Here is a 19,581-nt window from a genome sequence, read left to right as displayed (position 1 = left end):
AGTGTTGCATCTTAGCTGAAAGAGGGCAGTCCCCGGGCCGGACGGCAGTGTCGCCTAGCAGTTAGCGTGCCAGGCCGGGGCTCTGCGTCAGGTTCTGGTCCTGGCTCTGTGAGTGACCTCAGACAGGTCACGTCACCGCTCCATCCTCCTTTGACAGATGGGGAAACTGAGGCAGGATGCTAGCGCTCTGCTCGGTCAAGCGCTTTGGGAGCTAAGGTCGGGACGTGCTCTGTAGGAGCCAGGGGACATCGTCCCCGAGCACCAGACCAGCTCCCCACGGCTCCGACACAATCACTCCCTTGCCCTGGGACCGGCCACGTGCATCTCCCGGGTACCTGTTTCCTCTTGTAGAATCCCTTCCGGTCGCAGTTGGGGAGGTGAACAGCTCGTGGGATCATCCGCTCGCTGGTCTTGATCTCCTGCAGCGAGGCCTCCATCTGCCTGCGGCAAGGGCCCTGCCAGCAGAGCGAGAGGGTCGGGGAGAGGCGCCACGGGGAGGCCGGGCCCAGCAAGCCCCAGCTCAGGGGTTCGCAAGTGTTGGGGCCCACGGCTCACCCGACTCAAGCACCCCTTTCCGCAGACCGCCAGCCAGCCAGCCACCGTGTCCAAACGGGTGCAGGAGGGGGTGGCGGCGCAGGGTCGGCGTGGGAGGTAGGGGCAGGAGCAGCCTGGGATGGGGGGGTTCTGGGTGGGGCGTGGGGTGCAGGAGCAGCCTGGGGATCGGGGGGTTCTGGGTGGGGCGTGGGGTGCAGGAGTAGCCTGGGATCGGGGGGTTCTGGGTGGGGCTTGGGGTGCAGGAGCAGCCTGGGATCGGGGGGTTCTGGGTGGGGCGTGGGGTGCAGGAGCAGCCTGGGGATCAGGGGGTTCTGGGTGGGGCGTGGGGTGCAGGAGCAGACTGGGGATCGGGGGGTTCTGGGTGGGGCGTGGAGTGCAGGACCAGCCTGGGATCGGGGGGTTCTGGGTGGGGCGTGGGGTGCAGGAGCAGCCTGGAATCGGGGGGTTCTGGGTGGGGCGTGGGGTGCAGGAGCAGCCGGGGGGTTCTGGGTGGGGCGTGGGGTGCAGGAGCAGCCTGGAATCGGGGGGTTCTGGGTGGGGCGTGGAGTGCAGGAGCAGCCTGGGGATCGGGGGGTTCTGGGTGGGGCGTGGGGTGCAGGAGCAGCCTGGGATTGGGGGGTTCTGGGTGGGGCGTGGAGTGCAGGAGCAGCCTGGGGATCGGGGGGTTCTGGGTGGGGCGTGAGGTGCAGGAGCAGCCGGGGGGTTCTGGGTGGGGCGTGGGGTGCAGGAGCAGCCTGGAATCGGGGGGTTCTGGGTGGGGAGTGGGGTGCAGGAGCAGCCTGGGATCAGGGGGTTCTGGGTGGGGCATGGGGTGCAGGAGCAGCCTGGGATCGGGGGGTTCTGGGTGGGGCGTGGGGTGCAGGAGTAGCCTGGGATCGGGGGGTTCTGGGTGGGGCGTGGGGTGCAGGAGTAGCCTGGGATCAGGGGGTTCTGGGTGGGGCGTGGGGTGCAGGAGCAGCCTGGGGATCGGGGGGTTCTGGGTGGGGCTTGGGGGGCAGGAGCAGCCTGGGTATCGGGGGGTTCTGGGTGGGGCGTGGGGTGCAGGAGCAGCCTGGGGATCGGGGGGTTCTGGGCGGGGCGTGGGGTGCAGGAGCAGCCTGGGATCGGGGGGTTCTGGGTGGGGCGTGGAGTGCAGGAGCAGCCTGGGGATCGGGGGGTTCTGGGTGGGGCGTGAGGTGCAGGAGCAGCCGGGGGGTTCTGGGTGGGGCGTGGGGTGCAGGAGCAGCCTGGAATCGGGGGGTTCTGGGTGGGGCGTGGGGTGCAGGAGCAGCCTGGGATCGGGGGGTTCTGGGTGGGGCGTGGGGTGCAGGAGCAGTGTAGGGATCGGGGGGTTCTGGGTGGGGCGTGGGGTGCAGGAGCAGCCTAGGGATTGGGGGGTTCTGGGTGGGGCGTGGGGTGCAGGAGCAGCCTAGGGATTGGGGGGTTCTGGGTGGGGCGTGGGGTGCAGGAGCAGCCGGGGGGTTCTGGGTGGGGCGTGGGGTGCAGGAGCAGCCTGGGGATCGGGGGGTTCTGGGTGGGGCGTGGGGTGCAGGAGCAGCCTGGGGATCGGGGGGTTCTGGGTGGGGCGTGGGGTGCAGGAACAGCCTGGGATCGGGGGGTTCTGGGTGGGGCGTGGGGTGCAGGAGCAGCCTGGGATCGGGGGGTTCTGGGTGGGGCGTGGGGTGCAGGAGCAGGCTGAGAGTAAGGGGTCTGGGCAGAGTTGGGTGCAGGAACGGGCTGGGGGTGGGAGGGCTGGGCAGGAAGGAGGGTGCAAGAGCAGGTGGGGGTGCAGGGTCTCGGTGGGAGTTGGTGTGTGTGAGGGTGATGGGGGGTGGGGTCTGGGCATGACGGGGATGGGGCGGCACTTACCTGGCTTCACGCCCCCAGCTGCTCCCAGGCACCGCCCCCTGCTGCTCCCAGGCACCGCCCCCCGCTGCTCCCATTGGCCATGGTTCCAACCAATGGGAACAGCGGGGAAAGCCCCGCCCCCTCCCCGGATAAGCAGTTTCTCGTGCTGCTGTTCCTCCAGCCAGAACCCTCCCGCACTGGGAAGCTGGCACCGGTGCTCCAGCCTCGGGGGGGACAGGGCTGGAGCATCAGGCTCCCCACTGCCCTCGGCCAGCCAAGGGCTGGGAACCCGCACGCCCCAAGAGCCACCGAAGGGCTGGATTTCCACGGCACAGGGAAGGAGAGAGCAGGGCAAAACCTCTTCTCCTGCACGGCCCTATGGCCCTTCCTGGGCACCCGTGTCCTCTCTGGGCACCGGCCGCTGGGCAGCCGGGGCGGGACCCAGCACTCACCAGCTCGAACTCTTGCCTCAGCTCGGGGACGGCGACCCGGGGATGCGCCGTGTTCTCCGCCCCGCCGACGAACTTGGACAGGGTCAGCTTCTTCCGGCGGTCCTTCTTCAGGGCCTCGGCCTTGAGCTCGGAGAGGCGGCCGTGCTTGGGCCGGTACACCTTGGGCGAGAAGGTCTCCTCCGCCATCTCCGAGGTGGTCGGCTCTTCGTGTTCGCGGGACTCCCGCTCTGCAGGGGGGAGGGACAAAGCGGAGTGAGTTCTCCTGGAGCTGCCCGGCCCCTCCCCGGCAGGCCCTGGGGGGTCGGGGAGCTGACTAACCTAACGAGAGCCGTGCCAAGTACAGCAGCACCGCGGGTGCCATCTCCCGGGGCCTCTCCCAAGACTAAGTCGCATTGGCTGGGAGAAGAGGGGGGGATATGGACACAGAAGCCTCCTGCTTTTTTGGGGGGCATGGGCCCATCCCTCTGCAGGAGAGAGGGGGGGAGGAACCGGCTGCTTCTCTGCAGCTGGGCTTCATTGGCCCTTAGGGCAAAAGCATTTGGCAGGCCCAGTGCGGAGAGACCATGCGGCAGCAGGTCAGGCCTGGGGGCAGCTGCCAGGGGTGTGTGGGGAAGAGGAGGAGACGTTCGCAGCAGGCCTGGAGGGGGTGGGGGCTTTGGCAGAGCTTTTAGGTAGCTGAATGCAGGGGGGCCACCCCTGAGGAAGGGGTCCTTTCCTAAAACCTTGTGGCTGTGTCTACACTGGCATGAATTTCCGGAAATGCTTAACACAGAATAGTTTTCGTTATAAGTATTTCCGGAAAAGGAGCATCTACATTGGCAGGCTGCTTTTCCGGAAAAGTCCTTTTTCCGGAAAAGCATCTGTGGCCAAGGTAGACGCGCTTTTCTGGAAAAGAGCCCTGATCGTCATTTTCGCGATCGGGGCTTTTTTCCGGAAAAGACTACTGGGCTGTCTACACTGGCCCTTTTCCGGAACAGTGTTCCGGAATAAGGACTTATGCCCGAGCGGGAGCAGCGTAGCTTTTCCGGAATAGCGGCTGATTTTGTACAGTAGAGCATCGTTGCTATTCCGGAAATTCAAGGGCCAGTGTAGACAGCTCGCAGCTTAGTCCGGAAAAGCAGCTGATTTTCCGGAATAAGTGGCCCAGTGTAGACACAGCCTATGCGTATACTGATACACTCCTGCTGGGGGAATGTGTGTGTGTGTGTACACACACTGGGGGAGGGAGAAAGAGACTGTGTGTGTGTGTGTGTATTCACACTGGGGGAGGGAGAGAGAGCCTGTGTGTGCGTGCGCGCGTGTGTGTGTACACACACTGGAGGAGGGAGAGAGAGACTGAGTGTGTGTGTGTGTGTGTGTACGTACACACTGGTGGAGGGAGCGAGAGACTGTGTGAGTGTGTGTGTGTGTGTGTAAGTGTACACACACTGGGGGAGGGAGAGAGAGACTGTGTGTGTGTGTGTATTCACACTGGGGGAGGGAGAGAGAGCCTGTGTGTGCGTGCGCGCGTGTGTGTACACACACTGGAGGAGGGAGAGAGAGACTGAGTGTGTGTGTGTGTGTGTACGTAAACACTGGGGGAGGGAGCGAGAGTCTGTGTGTGTGTGTGTCTGTGTGTGTGTGTATGTGTACACACACTGGGGAGGGAGAGAGTGAGAGTGTGAGTGAGAGTGTGAGTGTGAGTGTGTGTACACACACTGGGACACCTTGGGAACACTTTGATCCCAGCCAATATGATTTTAACAGCTGGGCTCTCACCAGTGCCCCAGTGCTTATATATAGGGGCGAGTCGATGACAGCCTATACTTAGCTGACTTGTGACCTTTACTACAGCCCCCAGAGGGCCAGAGCGCTATTTTGGGTTGGAGATGTGAATATAGCTCTCCCCTCCAGGGGCAGGGAACCAAGGGCCCTGTTCCCACCAGGCCTGTTCGGTTGAAGGGCCCCCCCGGCAGAGAAAATGGAAAGAGGGTGGGAGACGTAGCACCCGGGAGCGAGGGAGGAGTGGAACAGAGTCCCTGAGCCGCACACCGACAGGAATCCAAACACAACCCCCTATTTACACCCCCCACACACTTTCTCATGGTAGAGAATCTGACTTGAATTTGGCCACAAAGAACCCCGAGCCGCGACGGCGGAGTCTCCCAGAACACACGGCGGCAGCGGCTGCTGGGGCAGACGCAACGCCAGCCCCTCAGAAGACGACTGGGTGCCGCGCAGAGACGCACAGAGAATGATTTGCTGACACAGCCCGGGGGCAGGCTGCGGAACGGCAAACAGGCCCCCCCTACTGCAGCCACCTCTGGGGCGAAGCGCTGTGTTCAACAGCACACAGCAACGCAGCGCCAGCCCGAGGAGACGAAGACCATGGAACCCCGGGGGACGTTTGCAAGAGGTGGAGACAATGGGACCGCCAGGATCTGTCAGTGTTATTCACAGGCCCTCGGGAGGCTGTCAGGCAGATAGCAATAAAGAAGAGCCCAGTGATCAGATGGAGCTAGGTACTTGCAGGTCCAGAAAGGAAGCGATTTGCCTGTCGATCGGCAGGTGGCAGCACGTGCCTTTAGTTTCTACTGACACCAGGGCCCCGAAAGCCGGGAGGGTCTCGGGACGGGTGTCATGGAGAGTGGCATCCACAGATCAGTCCAGCCCTCCTGCGCCCACAAGAAGCCTCTGGCAGGACAGGGAAGCCAAGTCTTCCAAATCCCAGATTTGCAATCTAGCCCCGGAGCCAGCCTCGCTCCCTGGCAGCTCGGCTTCCCTGGAGCCTGCGCCAGGCCAGCTGAAAAGACCGATCGAAAAGCAGCTTGTGCCACAGCATCCTGCTCCCGTCTTCAGCTCTAGCCACCCCCGCTGGCTGCATTCGGGGTTGGACCAGGCCCACAGAGCCTCAGCGTAAGAAGCAAGGGGGTACGACAGCAGATCCATTCGGTGCAGCCCCCGACCACGGCCGTGGCCATGCGCCGACACTGCCGAGGAAAGAGCTCCCCTTTCTCTGATGGAAGAGGTGTGAGCGCCGCAGTTCTCATTACATCTCCCACCAAGCGCTGCTGCGTCTCTAGTCTCCGTCTGTCCGTCCCCGCCTGCATCAGCACCGCCGACTTTCAACCCTTGCGTTGTGCATTCGGCCTGGGTGCTAGCACCGAGATCCCCAGCTCTACCTATATGGGGAGAAGTTCTTGGGGGCGGCTGAGAACAAACTTCTCTCCCCTAGCTGGGACGCAGCTGTTTGTAGGATGAATCCTTTCGACTGAATTTTGCCTTTGAAAACCTGTCGCCCTACTCAAAAACAAAGCAAGGCGTGCAGCCCGCCACCCCTCCGTCAGTACAGTGCCGGCCTCACGGATCACCATGCCCTGGAAGCCTGGGTCCCAGAGGGCGGGCCGGTGGGCACCCCCAAAATGAGCTGGTCCGTCTTGAGTGCAAAGGGGCTGCCAGCGGCCCGGGGAGCTGCACATGGCAAGCAGAAACAATAGCGCGAACCTGGAATTGACCCGCGAGCCAGACGGCACAATGAGCGAGCGGATGGCGCAGGTCGGACTCCTTTTGGGAGGCAGGCGTGAGATGGGAGGAGCGTGAGCGGAGATCTCCGTAAAGAGGTTTACAGAAACCTGGTGGGATGGGACGCATGATTGGAATATTGGTATGGAAGGGTACGGCTTGCTCAGGAAGGACAGACAGGGAAAAAAGGGAGGAGGGGTTGCCTTGTATATTAAAAATGTACACACTTGGACTGAAGTGGAGATGAACGTAGGAGATAGCTGTGTAGAGAGTCTCTGGGTTAAGCTAAAAGGGGTAAAAAACGAGGGTGATATCATGCTAGGAGTCTACTACAGGCCACCTAGCCAGGTGGAAGAGGTGGATGAGGCCTTTTTTAAACAATTAACAAAACTATCCAAAGCCCAAGATTTGGTGGTGATGGGGGACTTCAACTATCCAGACATATGTTGGGAAACTAACACAGCGAGGCACAGGCTATCCAATAAGTTTCTGGACTGCATTGGAGACAACTTTCTGTTTCAGAAGGTTGAAAAAGCTACCAGAGGAGAAGCTGTTCTGGATTTGGTTTTAACAAATAGGGAGGAACTAGTTGAGAACTTGAAAGTGGAAGACAGTATAGGGGACAGTGATCACGAAATAATAGAGTTCATGATCTTAAGGAAAGGTAGAAGGGAGACCAGCACAATTGAGGTTATGGATTTCAGGAAGGCAGATTTTGATAAGCTCAGAGAACTTGTAGGTAAGGTCCCATGGGAAGCAAGACTGAAGGGAAAAACAACTGAGGATAGTTGGAAGTATTTCAAAGGGACGTTGTTAAGGGCCCAAAAGCAAACAATTCCGCTGTGTAGGAAAGATAGAAAATATGGCAAAAGACCAGCTTGGCTTAACAAGGAGATCTTGCATGATCTCAAAATAAAAAAGGAGTCATATAAAAAATGGAAACTAGGACAACTAACAAAGGAGGAATATAGGCAAGCAACACGGGAATGCAGGGGCAAGATTAGAAAGGCAAAGGCACAAAATGAGATCAAACTAGCTACAGGCATAAAGGGAAACAAGAAGACCTTTTATAAATACATTAAAAGCAAGAGGAAGACCAAGGACAGGGTAGGCCCACTGCTTAGCGAGGAGGGAGAAGCAGTAACAGGGAACTTGGAAATGGCGGAGATGCTCAATGACTTCTTTGTTTCGGTCTTCACCGAGAAGTCTGGAGGTGTGCCTAACGTAGTGAATACAAGCAGAGAGAGGGTAAGTTTAGAAGATAGGATACACAAAGAACAAGTTAAAAATCACTTAGGAAAGTTAGATGTCAGCAAGTCACCAGGTCCTGATGAAATGCATCCCAGGATACTCAAGGAGCTGATAGAGGAGGTATCTGAGCCTTTAGCTATGATCTTTGAAAAATCATGGCAGACAGGGGAGATTCCAGAAGACTGGAAAAGGGCAAATATTGTGCCCATCTATAAAAAGGGGAATAAGAACAACCCAGGAAATTATAGACCGGTCAGTTTAACGTCTGTCCCAGGGAAGATAATGGAGCAGGTAATTAAGGAAATCGTATGCAAACACTTGGAAAGTAATAAAGTGATAGGGAATAGCCAGCATGGGTTTGTGAAGAACAAGTCATGCCAAACTAATCTGATAGCTTTCTTTGAAAAGATAACGAGCCTTGTGGATAAGGGAGAAGCGGTGGATGTCATATACCTAGACTTTAGTAAGGCATTTGATACGGTCTCGCATGATATTCTTATTGATAAACTAGGCAAATATAACTTAGATAGGGCCACGATAAGGTGGGTGCATAATTGGCTGGATAACCGTAGTCAGAGAGTTGTTGTTAACGGTTCTAAATCCTGCTGGAAAGGGATAACAAGTGGAGTTCCTCAAGGGTCTGTTTTGGGACCCGTACTATTCAATATCTTCATCAATGATGTAGATATTGGGATAGAGAGTACTCTTATTAAGTTTGCAGATGATACCAAACTGGGTGGGGTTGCAACTTCTTTGGAGGATAGGGACATAATTCAAAATGACCTTAGCAAGTTAGAGAAATGGTCAGAGGTAAACAGGATGAGGTTTAATAAGGAGAAATGCAGAGTGCTCCACTTAGGAAGGAACAATCAGTTCCATACATACAAGATGGGAAGCGACTGTCTAGGAAGGAGCATGGCGGAAAGGGATCTAGGGGTCATAGTGGACCACAAGTTGAATATGAGTCAACAGTGTGATGCTGTTGCAAAAAAAGCAAATATGATTCTAGGTTGTATCAACAGGTGTGTTGTAAGCAAAACTCGTGAAGTCATTCTGCCGCTCTACTCTGCACTAGTTAGGCCTCAACTGGAATACTGTGTCCAGTTCTGGGCGCCACATTTCAAGAAAGATGTGGAGAAATTGGAAAGGGTACAGAGAAGAGCGACAAGAATGATTAAAGGTTTAGAGAACATGACCTATGAAGCCAGGCTTCATGAACTGGGCTTGTTTAGTTTGGAAAAAAGAAGATTAAGGGGGGACATGATAGCGGTTTTCAAATATCTAAAAGGGTGTCACAAGGAGGAAGGCGAAAATTTGTTCCTCTTGGTTTCTGAGGACAGGACAAGGAGTAATGGGCTTAAAGTGCAGCAGGGGAGGTTTAGATTGGACATTAGGAAAAAATTCCTAACTGTCAGGGTGGTCAAATATTGGAATAAATTGCCAAGGGAGGTGGTGGAATCTCCCTCTCTGGAGATATTTAAGAACAGGTTAGATAGACATCTGTCAGGGATGGTGTAGACGGAGCTTGGTCCTGCCTTGAGGGCGGGGGGCTGGACTCGATGACCTCTCGAGGTCCCTTCCAGTCCTATTATTCTATGATTCTATGATTCGAGGGGGGGGGGGTGGATGGGAGGCCGGTATACCCTGGACTCATGTACGCCCGCCGCGCTCCCTGCCCCCTAGAGAGGTCCATCCTTGTTTGCCAGAGCATCGTCCCCGGGGCGTTCTCTGGTCTTGCTGCGCCCGGAGCTGGGTCTCAAACGGACACCGCCAGTGACAGCAGCAAGGATTCTGATTCGGGGACAGGAGCGCATGACGTACCGGAGAGGCTGGGGGATTGGGCCTGGCTGAGTCTCTAGAAGGGACGAGTGAGGGGGGATTTGAGAGCAGCCTTCAGCTACCTGAAGGGAGGTTCCAAAGAGGCTGGAGAGAGGCTGTTCTCAGTGGGGGCAGATGGCAGAACGAGGAGCAATGGGCTCAAGTTGCAGTGGGGGAGATCTAGGTTGGAGATTAGGAAAAACTATTTCCCTAGGAGGGTGGGAAGCGCTGGGCTGGGTTCCCTAGGGAGGGGGTGGAATCTCCATCCCTAGAGGTGTGTAAGTCCCGGCTTCACCAAGCCCTGGCTGGGATGACTGAGTCGGGGTTGGTCCTGCTCTGGGAGGTCTCCGCCAGCCCAGGGACTCTCCGATTCCCTCCACCACGTGAGAGGAAGGGGGGGGATTTGTTCTGTAAGAGCTTCAGCAGCCGGGTGTGTCTGTGCGAGACGCCGGGTGTCCCTGGAACAGAGCCCTCGCCGCCGAGGGAGAGGGAGGCGGCTGCGTGAGAGAGCCGGTTCTGTTTTCAATCTGCGGCGCCTCCTCTCCGGGCCTACGGCAGGGGGCTCCGGCGCGCCACACACCCAGCCCCGGCTCGGGGCAGCGCTGCGTTCCGGGTGGGAAGGCAGAGCCAAGCGGTGCCTGGGGCTGGGGGACCTGTCAGAGCCCTTCCCCCCCAAACGGGAGCCGGGTGAGCTCCTGCCAGGAATGCTGCGTTCCTTGGCTGGAACACGAGGGAGCGACTCGCATCCGGCGGCGCACACACTCCCGGCCAGGCTGTTACCGATACCGCCTCTCGCTGTCACCCGATCCCGCTGCTCGCCCGGCCCAGAGAACCCGCTTGATGCAATCGGGATCAGACGCCCACGTCAGCGGCACGTGATCGCCTCCGGTCCCAAGCCCACGGTAGCCCCCTGGCAGGGCGGGTGCTGGCGGCCAGGGGTTGGCTATTCTGCTCCCTGAATACAGACGGGGGGGAAGGGCTCTCACAGGGCATGCAGGGCCCTCGTGGCGCTGGGAAGAGACTGAAGTTTTGGCTTCTCCAGCAGGATCCAGGCCCACCGCCTGCCCCCACCTCCAGCACAGCAGCCTCTGCCCCGCTGGAGGATTCACCAGCGCAGGAACTGCTAACCCTCCCCACTAGCTCACCCTTGCGGGGGGCCGTCGAGACCCAGGGGTGGAAGAAACGCTGCTAGAGACAAGCAACGTGTTCCTAGTTGTTACTCCTTCCCATGCAGGGCGGTACCCGGATTAAATACAAACATCCCGGACGCCCACGGAGAGCAGCAATTCTTCTGAAATGTGGGTGGGGCTCGGGATGGTGGGTGGAGCCTGACTAGGGGGCATAACCTACTATGCCTGTCTGCACTGGATCCCCAATACGGCCAGTGGGCCCCGTGCTTAGTTACTCCGTGGGACAGGCAAGAGAGGGGCAAAAGTTGCTTTAAAGCAGCCTGCGTGCTCTGTGCATTCTGGGGCTGCCCCGTGAGTGACATAAGTTGCAGCAGCCTCGGGGCCGCTCTAAACTGTACTCTGCTGCCAATAACCCCCCTGGGAAGCAGAAATAGCCAGAGGGTCAGGCTCTCCTGCCCTCCGCCACCCTGCCCCCTGCGCCGCAGGCTGACAGCAGAGCCAGTTTAATAACAACCCTTAGCTCTCCGATTGCACTTTGACCCAGTCGGTCTCAAAGCCCTTGATAAAGGAGGTCAGGATTGCTGTTCCCATTTTACAGATGTGGAAACTAAGGCCCAGGGGAGGAAGTGACTTGCCTGAGGCCGCCAAGCAGGGCCGGAGGCAGGACTGGAACGTGGTGCTGGGTAAAGTCTCTTCACAAGGCCCTTTTCACCCGCCCATTTACACTACCTGGGAGACGCTGGAGGGGAACAGACCGGTTTGCTCAATGCAGCCTCCCAGCCAGCCCATCAGGCATGGACCGAGGCAGGGCTGTCCTTACCCAGCCCTGAAAAGCAGCCAGCTCTGGCCTGGAGCGTGGCAGCTGTTTCCCAGCACACAGCAATCCTGTGTTACACATGAAGGCTGGACGTGAAATAGACTCGTGTGTCACGCTGAAAGGGAGGGGGGGCCAAGGCAGGGCCACGGAGAGCCAGAGCGGCGGGGCTTTCGGTGTTTACACGGAACGGCCTCAGTCGCCTTCCCTCTCCCTCCGACAGCTCCGGGGGCCGTGCCCTGCCCGGGCCGTGTGTCCGGGCGGTTTGCTTCGGCGCTGGCGAGGTGCTGAGCACCCCCTGCAAGCGCCATGGGGCAGGGATGCCGGCTCCCACACCCCCCTTACAGCAGCAAGGGAAGGAGTCTCCGGCCTTGTAAACCGGCCAAACCCGGCCTTGAACCCCCAACCCCGTCACAGCCCGGCCCCCGCCCCCACCAACCGCACCTGGGGGCTCCTTTGTCCCAGGAACGGCCACGCGCAAGGCAGCACCACCTTGCCTCAGACAGCCCCTGCTGCCGCACGTCTGCGGGGCACCCGGTGCGCCGCCCAGAGAGGCCGACCGATTCCCGGCCGCCGGCGGGTTTGGGTCGGTCCTGCCCCAACGCCTCCCTCGCTAACCATGACTATTTTCTGGGTCCCATCCAGCGTCGGGGTGACGGTGACGGAGCCGCTCCCCCACCCTCCTCTACATTTACTGCTTTGGGGGTTGCGGCCTGGCCCAGTGCATGCCCCCGGCCCCTGCCCTCACACACGGAGAAAGGCAGCTGCCACCTCACCCCTGTCAAACGGTCGGGCACTCCAATCCCAGGCTGGATCTCAACCCGTACTCTAGATGGGGGAGGGGAGAGGTTTGGGAGCCCAGTGCCCCGTCCCTGAACCATCTGCCCTAACCCAGCAGCTGACCCCGAGGTCCCCAGGCAGCAGGCCCTGCCTCAGTGCAGTCGCCTGACCGGGTTTTTCCTTATGCCCTGAGGCCACGTCGGGAGTATTGCGCCCAGTTCTGGGCCCCGCACTGGAGAAAGGATGTGGCCACGCTGGAGAGGGTCCAGCGGGGGGCAACCAAAATGATTCGGGGGCTGGAGCACACGGCCTATGAGGAGCGGCTGAGGGATTTGGGCTTAGTCTGCAGAAGAGAAGAGTGAGGGGGGATTCGAGAGCAGCCTTCAACTTCGTAAAGGGGGTTCCAAAGAGGCTGGAGAGAGGCTGTTCTCAGTGGGGGCAGATGGCAGAACAAGGAGCAATGGGCTCAAGTTGCAGTGGGGGAGGTCTAGGTTGGAGATTAGGAAAAACTATTTCCCTAGGCGGGTGGGGAAGCGCTGGGCTGGGTTCCCTAGGGAGGGGGTGGAATCTCCATCTCTAGAGATGTTTCAGTCCCAGCTTGACAGAGCCCTGGCTGGGACGATTGACTTGGGTTGGTCCTGCCTTGGGCAGGGGCTGGACTCGGTGACTCCTGAGGTCTCTGCCGCCCCTGGGATTCTCCGAAGCCAGAGCCTGCTGGCGGTGGCTGGGCGCGGGCTGGAGAGGAGGCCGCCAGAGAAGGGCTGCTAGGAAAACGCTGGCAGGCGAGAGGGGCCCTGAGGACGCCCTGGCCTGGAGGGGAGAGGCGGGCAGGTGGCTGGCACGAGGCCTCGCGGCTCAGGGCTCCCACTCAGGCCCGACGCCCTGGTGAAGTCAGCGGTGAGCTCAGTTCCTCGCCCCCTCTCCCGCCCGCCACAGACAGGGTGGGGGGAGCCGCCTCCAGCCAGGCACACTGACCTCAGCGGCCGCGTCCTTTGGCACCTGCAGGAGCGGGCGCGGCCAGGCCCCAAGCTCCAGCCAGCTCCCGAGGCCCTCGCCTTTCTCAGCCTGAGCGGCGCTTCGGCTGCCCGCTGCTTAAGGCTCCGCTCAAACTTTTGTGCCCTGCTAGGAGGGGGGGCAGAGTTCTGGGCTGGAAGGGGTCTGGGGGGGAGTTGCTAAGGGGCAGGATCCGTTGCCCGGTGTGTAGAGACGTTTGTTTGCCGGCGAGACTAAATCGGGAGGAGTGGCGCCCACAACCGTGGGGACAGGAACCCCCCGCCGGGGGAGGGGGGTGTGGATTAGATACATGGGCTGGTGCGATGGAAGCAAAGCCGCCGAGGGAATACTGCCGGAAACATCAGCCCTCGCCGCGAGGGGGGCAGCAGAGAAATCCTGACGCCGAATGCGCCCTGGGCCATGAGGGAGCGCGCCTCTGAGGCACGTCTGAAAAGCGATAGGGCTGTCGAACAGGCCGAGTCCCTCTGAGGCTGCACCTGCAACGGCGTCACCTCATTTCCTTCCTTCCTCCCCCCGCCTTGGTGGCCCTGCCCCAGCGCCGCTTGGCTTTGTTTGGGGTAGCTCCTGAAGCGAAAGGTATCGATGCACTGGAATAAATGGCCAAGGGAGGTGGTGGAATCTCCATCACTGGAGATACGTAAGAGCAGGTTGGACAGACACCTGTCAGGGATGATCTAGACGGTGCTTGGTCCTGCCGGGAGGGCAGGGGACTGGATTCGATGCCTCTCGAGGTCCCTGCCCTTTCTAGTGTTCTACGAGTCGATGATGTTCAGAGAAGAGCAGCGAAAGTGGTTCGGGGGCTGGACCACCTATCCGATGGGCCAACGCTCTGCCTAGCTTAGCCAAGAGGGGAATCAACGGGACCCATGGAAGCAGCGCACAAATCTCCGCCGTGCAAAGAGCCGGCGGATTATTACGGGGGGCTCACGGGGTTCTAACTACATGTGCCGGAAGAGGCAATGTTTCAAGTCGATAGCAGAGACGCTTAGCGGGCGAGGAGCGGTATGGCCGTGTCTCGAGTCATCGCGTTAGGCACTTGGAACTAGATTCGAATAACGGGCTGGAGCGGGCACTGTAGGGAATGTCCGGAGATTGGCTGGAGGGTCTATTAGCTCGTCTCCACCTCATTGGGCGGAGCCGCCGAGCTCATCTAGAAATGCTACGTGGGCCAGTGAAGCGCTGGGGGCCTTCTCAGCAGATAGCTAGATGGGATAAGGGACAGAGAGAATCACAGAGTCATAGGACACGAGCACAGGAAGGGACCTCGCGTGTCATGGAGTCCCGTCCCCTGCCCTCACGGAAGGACCCAGCACCTGACAGGTGTCTGTCTAACCCGCTCTGAAATCTCTCCAGCGATGGAGATCCCACAATCACAAGGGCTGTGTCTAGACTGGCCAGTTTTTCCGGAAAATCAGCCGCTTTTCCGGAAAAACTTGCCAGCTGTCTACACTGGCCGCTTGAATTTCCGCAAAAGCACTGACTTCCTACTGTAAGAAATCAGTGCTTCTTGCGGAAATACTATGCTGCTCCCGTTCGGGCAAAAGTCCCATTTGCGCAAAAGGGCCAGTGTAGACAGCTCAGATTTGTTTTGCACAAAAAAGCCCCGATTGCAAAAATGGCGATCGGGGCTTTTTTGCACAAAAGCGCGTCTAGATTGGCCAGGGACACTTTTCCACAAAAAGTGCTTTTGCGGAAAAGCGTCCGTGCCAATCTAGACGCTCTTTTCTGAAAATGCTTTTAATGGAAAACTTTTCCGTTAAAAGCATTTCCGGAAATTCATGCCAGTCTAGATGTAGCCAAGATGTTTTATGCCCATGCGGCTACCTGGGCTGTGCGAGTACAAAACCAGGCTCCGACGGGATTGGTTTGAAACTGAGGCCTGAGCGTGCATTCACCCCCTGGCCTGGCTCAGCTGGGGAAGAAAGAAGCTTAGTGTAGTGCCTGGGAAAGGCAGACCCTGGGGAATGATTTCATTCAGACCTGCTTTTTTCTGACTGCACTACAGAGAAGAGGCCCGACTAGTGCAGGTGGAAGGTTGGCTCGCTAGCTTCGCACAATCTGTCTGCGATGCCGATGTGTTTCCATCACTGGGAGAGGTAAAACAGACCCAGCAGCATATAATGGCTCTAGGGCTACGTCTACACTACAAGTTTTGTCAGCAAAAATATGCTAATGAGGGACGCATTTGCATGAGTCACACTCTCATTTGCATATTTTCTGCCGATCGGTTTGAGTGCAAAAACAAGCCGTGCGGATGTTTTCTTTTTGCGCAAAACCCCTTTTTTTGCACAAGATCGGTATACCTCCTTTTCTGGGGCATAAGCATCTTGCGGAAAAAGGGGTTTTTGCGCAAAAAGAAAACATCCACACTGCTTGTTTTTGCACAAAAACCCACTAGTGCAAAAAGAGACTGGCAGAAAATATTGAAATGAGATTGCAACTCATGCAAATGAGTCCCTCATCAGCATATTTTTTCCCAAGAAAACTCATAGGGTAGACGTAGCCTAGGAGGCAGAGTGATGTAGCAGAGTGTAGCAATCCCCTTATTCTGCCACATGTGTTGTAAGTGCCTGTGTAACTCAGGTGTCCCACAAGTGCCCTGGATGTCATGAGGAATTGTCTGCAGCATTGGACACCGAACACTCTTGAAGCCAACACAGGCGCTAGCCCTCAGTGAGGCCAAGAAAATAAAATCTGTGTGGCGTACCTAGTGCAAACCCTTTTTGAGGTAGGATGAGCCACAAATATCGAACAGATGAAACAATTAGGAAACTTTCCGAGTGAAAACACCGAGGGCAAGAAATTCCCCCGGCTGAAATTTAACGAAGATCCACTGACTTCCACAGCACAATGCGGATTCACGTCGGTTGAGGATCTGGCCTCTCATGTAAACACTCTTCTCTCTGAATTGCCTTCGCTCGTTGGCCCTGTGCTTTCTAAAAGCAATTCTACCCTGGCACCAGCCCACAAAGGGAATGGCAGGTGGACTGGATTGGATTCGGTGAGGCCAGAGTGGGCTGGGGGGGGAGGAGCGGTTTCAAAAATCAGGCTTACAATGGGCCGCGGCAGAAGCTTCAGTCTTGATGGTGGAGAGATTAGCATTTCTCCAGAAGCTGGGGGTTTCCCCATGACCCCTGGAACTACACAAGACGCTGAGGGATAAACAGAGGACGAGGAGAGAGGCAGCTGAATTCAATAGTGCAGAGACCTAGGGTTTTGTTTCCATGACCAGAGGTTAAAATGGTTAAATCTCTCTACACCCCTTTCCACCAGACACAGACCACTAGCTTCCACAGGTGGAGAAATCAGCAAATCCCTCCCTCATCCAATCCGCCCCAAGGAATTCCAAGCAGCAAGGGGGGAGAGGGAGAGAGAGAAACCCCCTTCTGGACAATAATCGGCAACCAGTCCCAGGAATTCTATGATATTGCAAAAGTCTCTTCCAGCCCTAGGAGTCTATGGTAATTGATTGATGGCAACGGGGCGCCAGATGGCCAGCATCGGAGGGTCAGCATCGCGCCCCGGCCGTGTTTATTGGTACCACAATGACTGCAAAACCTTATGCTATGAAGGAGACATGGGGGGATTGGAACAGGAGTAGGGATATAAATAGTTAACTGGTGAACCGGTCAGCATCCCCCTTAACGGGTGAGGCTTACTGGTTCTGGTTAATGGTGGGGGGCTGGAGCAGCCCCTCCACCCACCCCCTTTGATCAGATAATCGTTATGTTTAACGGGTTAACCGATGAAACGGGATTTTTCATCCCTAAGCAGGATCCCAGCAAACACCCCACAGCCAGGTCAGAAATCATTCCTAAGGCCCGGGGGCCAGATGACTCAATGGCAGAGGAGCTGACAGTCTGGGAGACTGCGAGTAGCTTTGCTCTCTCTGGCTCGCTCCCGCCTTCCCCAAAGCCCTGCTGCAACCCAGCTCCCTTCACTGCAGCCTGCAAGAAACGTGCGCGTACGTTCTCCTGAAATGACAGCAGTGTTCAAACATAAATCAGAGTGAACTACACAAAACCCTGCCAGGCCTAACCAAGCCTCACAAAGGACAGGCCCAGAAGCTGGGGACGAAGAGCCCTTTACCAGAAAACACACCAGTATTTAGGCACGAGGAGCCCAGCCACTAAAGATTACAGGGGTGATATTGCAGAAGTCGGGGCTATTGTAAAAGACTGGAAAGTTTTTTGCCCAATGTTCAGATAAAGGGAATCTTTGGTATTGGCTGAGTGCATAGAATAGGGGACTCTAGAGCAGTGTTCCCGCTAATTTTTCCATCCATGGGTGGAATAAATTTTGTAATGTGCACCAAGGGATGTGTGGCTGCGCACCATCAATAGAAACACATGGGTGCTCTGCTAATCAGCCAGGCAGAACCTGAATCTCTCCTGGCCGCCCAAGTGCTCAACTTATCGGCTCTAGAATAGGGATGTGAAAGCGTAAACATGTACACGGGTAACTGATGATCCCGGACTCTTCGGTTAACCTTAACTGTTACACGTGGGCAGCCATGTATCAGGCTGTATCAGGGGCAGGTGCTTTTAAGCCGGTTCCCGGCATGTACGGACTCGGAGGGGTAGCTTCCTTCCCACCGCTGACATTTTCAGCAGTTACACTTGTACCTAAATCGACGCATTTTAACATCCCTACTCTAGAGCATGGGGATCGTCCCCTTTACAGATGCGGCCCTCTCTTTTAAAGGCATCTGCATGGTTTAGAACAAGCACTGGGGCTTGGTAACGGGCTAGGGGGCCTTTCATCTCCTCGTACTTGAGGGCAGGTAATAGTGAGTGAAAGCTACTATCCCCTGACAGCTGTTCAGTGGCTTAATAGAAATAAGCAGGGAAAGGGGGGAGAGGGAGCAGCGCCGTCAATAACCTCAGGAAAACAGAAAGGACAGCACAATTGTTATCACCCCACAGAAGCAACGGGTGCATGCACGTGCTGGAAGAGACCAAGTAAAACCCAAGGGGAAACGTATCCTAGTGACATGCACCTTCAGCAGCTAAATTACTTAAGACTCAACTCTAGGACTTCGGCCTGATTTTCAGAGAGTGCCTGGAGTCGGGTGGAAAAGATCGGGTGGATCATCTGCACTAGGGGGAGACTGTGCCCTACAGGTCTGAGTGCACCTCAGAGCAATAGACTTTGTGCCACTTCCTTTGGGAAACGATTCTGCTCACGAATAGACCTCAGCAGCAGGAAATCTCTCCGCCAATGTCATCCTTTTACTACCCACCACAGGCCCGGCTGCCACCCTAGGCAAGTCCTCTCCCAGCTTGATTCTGATGGCAGCTGTGTGGCACTTGCTCTTTCTCTGTCCTACAACCAGGTAGCAAAGGCCACAGGCCTTCCAGTTCAAAGGATTTCAAGGAGCAGATCTTTTAGGAAAACATCCAACCTTGATTAAAAAGCTGCCAGCGATGGAGACTTCCCCCATGAGACCACAGATTGTGGGGGGCCCCCAGATGATGGTAAGAGGGGCCATGAACAGTAGGTAACCCCAGTACGCAGGCCACGTTCCAGGGCCAATGCCCTAGCTCTTCTACAAAGTACCTTTGGATGTTTAATGGATGTGGCCAGAAGGAAAATTGAGGGCTCTTCCTACAGCACAACATAGAAAACACCATATCAACGCTTGCCCGCCTCGCGAATCACCAGCACCATTTATCACAACACAGCGCCCCAGTGCATGAATCACCAGCACCATTTCTCACACCACAGCGCCCTTTCGTGCACGAATCACCTGCACCATTTCTCACATCATAGTGCCCCCTCGTGCACGAATCACCTGCACCATTTCTCACACCATAGCGCCCCCAGCGCATGAATCACCTGCACCATTTCTCACACCATAGCGCACCCCCAGCGCACGAATCACCTGCACCATTTCTCACACCATAGCGCACCCCCAGTGCACGAATCACCTGCACCATTTCTCACACCATAGCGCCCCCTCGTGCACGAATCACCTGCACCATTTCTCACACCATAGCGCCCCCCCAGCGCACGAATCACCTGCACCATTTCTCACACCATAGCGCCCCCTAGCGCACGAATCACCTGCACCATTTCTCACACCACAGCGCCCCCTAGCCCTGCACTGGGGAACGAGCCTAGTGCTAACTCCCTGCCACTTCCAACCTGGCACCAGGGTCAGCACGGACTCACAAGGAGGGGAGTCACCCATCATCCAGCCACCACAGATGTCTCTCTTTTCCACATTGACCCAACCCCGCTCATTGACCCACTGTGCGGCTGTGCAACTGCAGAGGTCACGTGGACACAGGCTGGCGGCCAGCTTGGTGTAGACCCCCAGAGTTGAAAGGGAAGGGAAAAAACTCCCCAGCGTGTTGATTTGTCCTTTACTGGCCACAGAATCATTTTCATCACCTTTCAGCAAAATGTGTCCTCCTTGCCATTCTGGATGCTGGTT

General features: G+C 57.2%; 1 protein-coding gene across 1 annotated transcript in view; it reads right to left on the bottom strand.

Moving 5' to 3' along the window:
- IGFBP5 (insulin like growth factor binding protein 5) overlaps positions 1-19,581 on the bottom strand; it is a 36,100-nt gene that overhangs the window by 5,304 nt on the left and 11,215 nt on the right. The window contains exons 2-3 of the mRNA XM_075933016.2: positions 2,835-3,061; positions 336-455 (exon numbers count right to left, since the gene is read on the bottom strand). Coding sequence (XP_075789131.1) covers positions 336-455; positions 2,835-3,061 — 347 coding nt within the window. The remainder of the gene's footprint in view (positions 1-335; positions 456-2,834; positions 3,062-19,581) is intronic.

Source organism: Pelodiscus sinensis, chromosome 7, assembly GCF_052426305.1.
Source record: "Pelodiscus sinensis isolate ZL-2025 chromosome 7, ASM5242630v1, whole genome shotgun sequence".
Lineage (NCBI taxonomy): Eukaryota > Metazoa > Chordata > Testudines > Trionychidae > Pelodiscus > Pelodiscus sinensis.
Note: the sequence above shows the minus strand (reverse complement) of the source record. Positions and strands in the feature narration are given on the sequence as shown.